Source organism: Eucyclogobius newberryi, unplaced genomic scaffold (assembly GCF_026437365.1).
Source record: "Eucyclogobius newberryi isolate DKJ021-1_F unplaced genomic scaffold, fEucNew1.0.hap1 SCAF_5, whole genome shotgun sequence".
NCBI classification, from domain to species: Eukaryota; Metazoa; Chordata; class Actinopteri; order Gobiiformes; family Gobiidae; genus Eucyclogobius; species Eucyclogobius newberryi.
In genome coordinates, this window is record NW_027316167.1 from 27659822 (window position 1) to 27666891 (window position 7070).

The 7070-nt window shown below is 36.0% G+C and overlaps 2 protein-coding genes across 2 annotated transcripts in view; one reads left to right on the forward strand and one right to left on the reverse strand.

Annotated features, from left to right (window-relative positions):
• The window catches only part of sv2ba (synaptic vesicle glycoprotein 2Ba), a 114494-nt gene that overhangs the window by 63174 nt on the left and 44250 nt on the right, over nucleotides 1-7070 (reverse strand). The gene's annotated exons all lie outside the window — the stretch shown is intronic.
• ap3s2 (adaptor related protein complex 3 subunit sigma 2) lies at nucleotides 1270-4488 on the forward strand. The gene is made up of 6 exons (XM_072465491.1): nucleotides 1270-1487; nucleotides 1814-1905; nucleotides 2136-2247; nucleotides 2977-3048; nucleotides 3808-3915; nucleotides 4097-4488. Exons 1-6 carry the CDS (start codon nucleotides 1419-1421, stop codon nucleotides 4220-4222), a joined length of 579 nt encoding a protein of 192 aa, XP_072321592.1. The 5' UTR covers nucleotides 1270-1418; the 3' UTR covers nucleotides 4223-4488.

Below are 7070 nucleotides of genomic sequence, written 5' to 3' on the forward strand. Positions count from 1 at the left end.
ATATTGTATTCTATTTTATATTGCATATTGTATTCTACGAGGAGAGTCACAGACAACACTGTGAGTCATTCAGATGGGTGCAGTGCATGTTTTTCTGGTGAGACATCATGGCAATTCACGGTGGTCTGAAGGGGTACAGACATGGGGTCCAATTGTTTCCGTTGCTGCTGAATTAGGCACCAACATTGCAAATTATGTAATAACCCTGATAATCTCATAATTGAGATCAAAACAACAAAACAATTTCTGAAATAATTAAAAACAATATAAGGTTAAACACAGGAGAGAGAGAGAGAGAGAGAGAGAGAGAGAGAGAGAGAGAGAGAGAGAGAGAGAGAGAGAGAGAGAGAGAGAGAGAGAGAGAGAGAGAGAGAGAGAGAGAGAGAGAGAGAGAGAGAGAGAGAGAGAGAGAGAGAGAGAGAGAGAGAGAGAGAGAGAGAGAGAGAGAGAGAGAAGATCTAGGATGAATTATTGTCAAAATTGTCAAAATGATTTTCCTTATGTTTGGCCTATTCAGATACCTGCATCTTATAACGTTGGCTTGGCTCTATCTCTGTCCTACAAACCTACTGGTCTATGAAAATGCAAAATTCTGAGTGTGCTTAATACAACAAAACAAATAATGGTCAAATCAGAAAATTTGATGTAGGTTTAACTGTGTGACAAGCTGGTCCCCTGTCTAAGGCCCAAAGTCACTGGGATAGACTCAAGACACCCGCGACCCCTAATGAGCAAGTGGTAGAAAATTAATTAATGAAAATTGTATGTTGCATAAGGCCATGTTTTGAAAATCTATTAGACATTGAATAACACCGATAAGGCTAATTAATGTAATCTTACAATAGCCCCATAAGTTAGTGCTGACCTCATATACGCACATTTAGGTGTCACTGCACTCCACCTCAAGTAAGACCATGTCTGAAATTACTTGTTTATGTTTAGAAAAGAGTGAAAGGTGTCTTTTCACTATTAATGCTTTGCTCAAAACACTTCCAATGAGAACTTTGGCCTAATAGACAAACAATAATCTTGAGACTAATCATGGCAATCATTTTTAATTAAATAGTTAACTGCTATTTAATTTAATTGCAGTTTTAGCTGGCCAAAATGTTCATCACTCTTAAATCCTTGGATAGATGTAGGAGTGTGTTCAACTATTTGGATATAAAACAGCCACACGTTTTTGTTTGTTAGTTTTTCTCCACAATTATGATTTAGTCACATAAACATTACCCAGACCGGAATCAAACATTTAATTCCACGTTTCAGATCGAACAAAGAATGTGGACACAAAACCGGAAGTAGTTAACATCCGGGTTCTTTGGCTCTTCCAAGCAACTTGTTTAGCTAACTGGCTAATGTCATTATTTTAAAATATCTTTTGGTTTTCTTCAATATTTATTTATTTATTTTACAAAATGATCAAAGCAATCTTAATATTCAACAACCATGGCAAGCCTCGGCTCATCCGCTTTTATCAATATTTTGTAAGTACGCAAAGCTCAGTGTTATTTTTCATCTTAAAAATAAGTGTCGTTTGGATTTGTCATTTTCATACTAATTGTGCCTTTATGTACACAAAGTTGACTGTATTGTAATAAATAAAAAACTGTTAACACAATATCTTAGCTTCATCGTGTTCTGATGTAAAATGGACGCTTTAGTATTTAACGCTACCATCTTCTGTATCTCACAGTTAAGCTATTCATTATTTACAACTGATAATGTTTTGAGTTGTGAACTCTTGGACCTTGAACAGAGACTATTAAATACACTAAAATTAATTTCCTTGTACATTATCGTGCGATTGCAGGCAGAGGACATGCAACAGCAGATTATTCGTGAGACATTTCATTTAGTGTCGAAGAGGGATGACAATGTCTGCAACTTCCTGGAGGGAGGCAGGTGAGATGATCCACGCAGTGACAAAGTTGTATAGACCTTTATTCTCTCATTAAAACTACCAATGCAAAGATGTCATTATGCTCCAGACATAGCCAATACACCACAGCAGTTGGGCTGTAGTACCAGGATTAACCCTTAGATGGGGCCATTGACCATGCTACTGTCACATTATTTTCTGTAAACGTGTGTTATCTGTAACATTTCATTGTTTTATTCTTTCTATTTTTCAGTCTCATCGGCGGCTCGGACTACAAACTGATTTACCGTCATTATGCCACACTTTACTTTGTTTTTTGTGTGGACTCATCTGAGAGTGAACTTGGCATTTTGGACCTTATCCAGGTTTATTCCCTTTATACAGTTTAATTACTCACTAGTGGAAATCACTCCACACGAATGTTTGTTAATTAATTCATTTCTATCGAGGCTTCATTCAAACACTATAGTTTTTGATGTAAACATGTCACGGTTGTTATGTGTTTTGTTTACTTGGACCACCTTGATGTAACATCTTGTTTGCGAGTTTGTCAGTGGGTTAGTCAAGTTCTTATACATGGAGTAATTACATGATGTCGGAAATAGCAAACCTATACACATAAGTAACACAAATTGAAGGGATGTAATGGATCTTTAATTTCCTGTCAATTTAGGCTAGGGCTAGGCAATATGAAAAAAATAAATACAAATCACAATATTTTTTCTTAATATTGCTCAATCTCGATTTACAATTTGATTTGATCTGTTTTTTCCACAAAGTAAAAATGGCTTTTTAGTAATGATTTTTGTACATAAACTATACAGACTTTTAATCTGTGCCATATAACACAAATAATTTTCAAATGTCTTCCAAAATCTGACCACATGATTTTACTGACTGGTTTAACTGCAACTCTCGATTCAAAAACCCTTCCAAATAATTGACGCTTTCACATGACTCGATCTGTCGATCTTTCTTTATAATTGCCCAGCCCTAGTTTGGGTTTTACTATTAAATTGAATATGCATTCAAAAACTATATACCGGTACATGCACTTTAGCTAAAACAGTTTTATTCATTCATTCTTGTTTCAGGTCTTTGTGGAGACACTGGATAAGTGTTTTGAAAATGTGTGTGAACTGGACCTCATATTTCACATGGACAAGGTGAGCTTGATGTCCACGTCGTCATATTCAAGCAGTAATGAATCTTATCCCTTCTCAGCTTTTCATTTTTATAGCTCTATGTTATCACAATTTACTATTAACAATAATACATATGGGAAATGAATACCAGACTAATTAGTAATTAATAATTACTACTACTAATAATAATGAATGTATTTTTTAAGATTTGTACTTGCTCCTCCCTCCTTTCGACTAATCAGTCACATCTTCAGCCATTTTTATTGAATTTTCCCAGCAGGAAATTGATGTCATGTGGTGCAGTGGGGTTTGGCCTCAGGAATGTTCCAAAGATTGGAATATTTTCACCAGAAAGCTTTTACAAAGTATTGGTTAACCACACATGTAGAATTGTTGGTGGTCTGTTTGGATAGCATTTCAGTAGATTTTTTTTCCAGTTGTGTGTTTTCTTTTTTGTATGTCATTTTGTTTTTAATAGAAGCTATTTCAATCAGAATCTGGTGCAAGCAGTTAAGAAAATTGCAGTTCAGGGGAGGGGATCGAGGCTTTCTGCCTTCAGATGTAAATTAAAACTGTCCCTAATGAACTGCATTCCACAGACCTGACATTAGACACTGTAACTCTTCCCAATCTACTACAAAGGGGCACATTCTTCTAAAAACTCCACCGCCAATATGTTTAAAAATGTTGCGGCTGGTCATCTTTTAGGTTGTTTTGTTTGGACATTAACTTGTCATTATCTTCTGATGTTGTCATTCATTTCATATTTTCTGTTTGTAGGTCCATTACATCTTACAGGAAGTGGTGATGGGAGGTATGGTGCTGGAAACCAACATGAATGAGATTGTTACTCAAGTGGAGGTGCAGAATCGAATGGAGAAGTCAGAGGTTGGTATTAAAAGCCATTTATTTACTACCGACTGGTTGGGAGTCTATCTTTTCCTATAAATAAATTAAATACAAGTATTAAATGTAAAAAACAGCTTTACGTGTTCGTTTTCATATAGATTAGACTGAAGGGCATTCCAAACATGGCACACACATTAATGTTCCATGTGTTGTTTTTCAGGGCGGTCTATCTGCAGCACCGGCTCGGGCTGTGTCAGCTGTGAAAAATATGAACCTGCCTGAGATGCCCCGCAACATTAACATTGGAGACATTAATATCAAGGTTCCCAATCTCTCCCCTTTCTGAGTGTGGAGCTGTTGGATATGTTTCCCAATAACTGGAATATGGACTAAGGAGACACAGAACATAGTTCTTCCATTTATATATTGAGGTGTACAAAAGAAAACTTTGAATTAGTTTTTATCATGTACAATTGACTGAATACTTGATTTGACAGTGTTGCACAATAATGGAATATCTAATTCCTGAGACTGGTTGTAATATAATTTGTATATTTTTTCATTTTTCTGTTGCTGTCATTTAATAAAACATTTCCGTTTATTAGAGTAGATGGGGAGTTTTTGACTTGGTATGTGTTAATTTTTAAGAAGTTGCTACTTGAGTTTTCCATAATGGTCTTTAACCTTTGTGCTAAACTGTGTCTTAAATGATTTCAATACTTATTTGTTGCAAGTCGATTATTTGTGAAAATTATTTTGCAAATGTCCCTTGTATGTAGCCAAATGTATATGTGAAAATAATGTAATAGAAATATTCCTTTTTTATGTTTTCAATGTAAATTCTATTAAGTGTATCAAGGCAAAACAGCATTCAACCCTGTTGGATAAAATTTGAATTCTTACATTCTCTGTAGCTTATTTCTCCTTAGACAGTAGTCCAGGCACAACTGAATTGTGCATCCAAGTTTCAAAGTGGTGCAAATATACTCCTACAAAAGTGACCATTATTCAACCAGCCTCAAATTAATAAATAAATATATAAGATGTAAATGAGATTGCATTGCATCATTTTTGCACCACTGTAGTTCTGGGCTGTTGGACAGGAAGTTAGAATCCATTGTTTCTCAGTCATCAAGTCCTCTGAGGTATGAAAGTGATAATACTCCATCACTTTATTTACCATATATAATACCAAAAAACTCAGCCTCTCTTCCCCCCATAAATGTAACAAAGACTTTGGGAAATTGAGTTCCCACCCTTGAGTTCCAAGAAAAACCTGGGGTAGCTCTCCCTGCCGCCCTCCTCCTCCCTCCTCACTGATGCAGACTGTGTTTTACATCAGCTTGACTTCATTCCCAGGCAGACTTGCTCCACAGCCTGCCGCTGGTTGTCTGGCTTCAGTTGCGTTGGTATGTACTGCTTCCTCTGTTACATTTTATGACTCAACAAGCTAAAAAACACTCTTTTATTTGTGTGCTCCTTCTTACATTTTCATACAGTTTTTCTCAGATAGAAATAGTCTGCTAGTATGCGAAAGGTTGTAATTATGTGATGGTTGAAAAAAGAATTCCTTTTGAAAATAATTTATAACAATTCCCTTCTGTTTAGTTGTACTTGTAAACTTCAATTGTGCTTTTAGTGGGTTTATTGTGGACTGAAAAAGGGGTGAGCTAACGGCTAGTGGAAGAACTGATTCAAGATTGATCTACTCTGGATATTATGTAGGTCATTGGTTCTGATGCTCACAGTGCAAACAATATCTACCCTTGAATAAAGTTTGATTTATCACTCCCCATAGGGTATCTGCTAAAACAATCTTTTTTTCAAGAAAGATTTCGCACTAAGTGTCAGTTTTCCAGTTGTAGTTATTTCCAGATGTGCAAATAGATCTCCAACTGTTTTAGTCCTTATATAGTAGTATGCAAACATGTGGCCAGGCAAGTTTGGCATAAGACACATGCCAAACATGGAGGTTACTTTAAAGAACCGCACTAACAAGTAAGCGTCACAGGACTCTATTGTTGTCATTATTTAGTCCATGAAAATATGTGGGTTTGGGCCCCCAAGATAAACATTCACTCACAAGATAATCTCTTCCTCCGGTGGCACAATGAAAGTGTGGCGTGTTCCAGTGGATTTTACCTTGACAAAAGCACCACGTGTATGTTTTGTGCACAAACACGTGGTGGTATGACAGAGGATGCATTATCTCCTGGTAGAAGGGAGGCATTTAACAGAGTTGACTTTAAATATGTTTATAATGGTTTTTTTTCCCCAGCTCTTGCAAGATCATTTATTCCTTTCATTTGGGCAACTCGATCAGACCATTGATAATTAACATATATTCATAGAAACAATGTTGGCATCCAAAAAATAGGTAGAAAGAAAAACCCCACTTGCAGAATAATTGTGATTTTGTTAAAGGGTTAGTTTACAATAGAACTGTTATTGATACTGCAAGGTCAGAACTCATGCCAAGGAAGATATTTTTTGTGGTGTATTTTTTACTGTCAGCATGCTCAACTTAGCCCAACTCGTAAATCATTATTAACAGAGCAAAACATCTGGTAATTTACAGCAGGATTGTTCCTAGAAAACTGCAAATGTTATGGTGTAAACTCAGAAAGCTTATTTAATAAATGACTGATTTGTAGCCACAAAATATCACATTGATTTTGCTTACTACAGCACGAACTTTTGACTCATAAAGGAAAATATAGAGACGCTCTCCTCCCGCAGCAACAGTTTGAAGGAAACACCTGCATTTGTCATATGCCACTGCGGTCAACAAAGTGCAGTGCCATTGGGTTGTTTATCTTTGCATCAGGATTTGTGTTATCCTTTTGCTCTTAATGCACATACTGAAAGGATAAGGATGTTATATGTACAAAATTATACTGTTTATTTGCAGTTCAAAATTCATTAAAGATTCTTGCCTTGTTTTCCCTAGTTTGACACATTTGTTGAGGTTTATAATTGTCCTTTGTGATTGGACATGGGCTACAAATGGGAAATATGTAAAGATAATTCTATAATTGTTACCCTGACAAGGGCCAAAGCTTGTCTAATTGTTTGATTTGACAGGTAGAATATGTAGTACACATCTAGTATATCAATGACTGTTTAAACTGACAAAAAAGATCTGTTTGTGAGTAAAAAAAAAGGAAGTAGCGCCAAATGCAGGGACAAGCATA

Bases quoted from the DNA above. Each gene is read 5' to 3' on its own strand.
- ap3s2 (XM_072465491.1), top strand. From the start codon at position 1,419: ATGATCAAAGCAATCTTAATATTCAACAACCATGGCAAGCCTCGGCTC. The intron at 1,906-2,135 runs GTGAGATGATCC...TCTATTTTTCAG, and splicing joins AACTTCCTGGAGGGAGGCAG to TCTCATCGGCGGCTCGGACT. The intron at 3,049-3,807 runs GTGAGCTTGATG...TTCTGTTTGTAG, and splicing joins TCATATTTCACATGGACAAG to GTCCATTACATCTTACAGGA.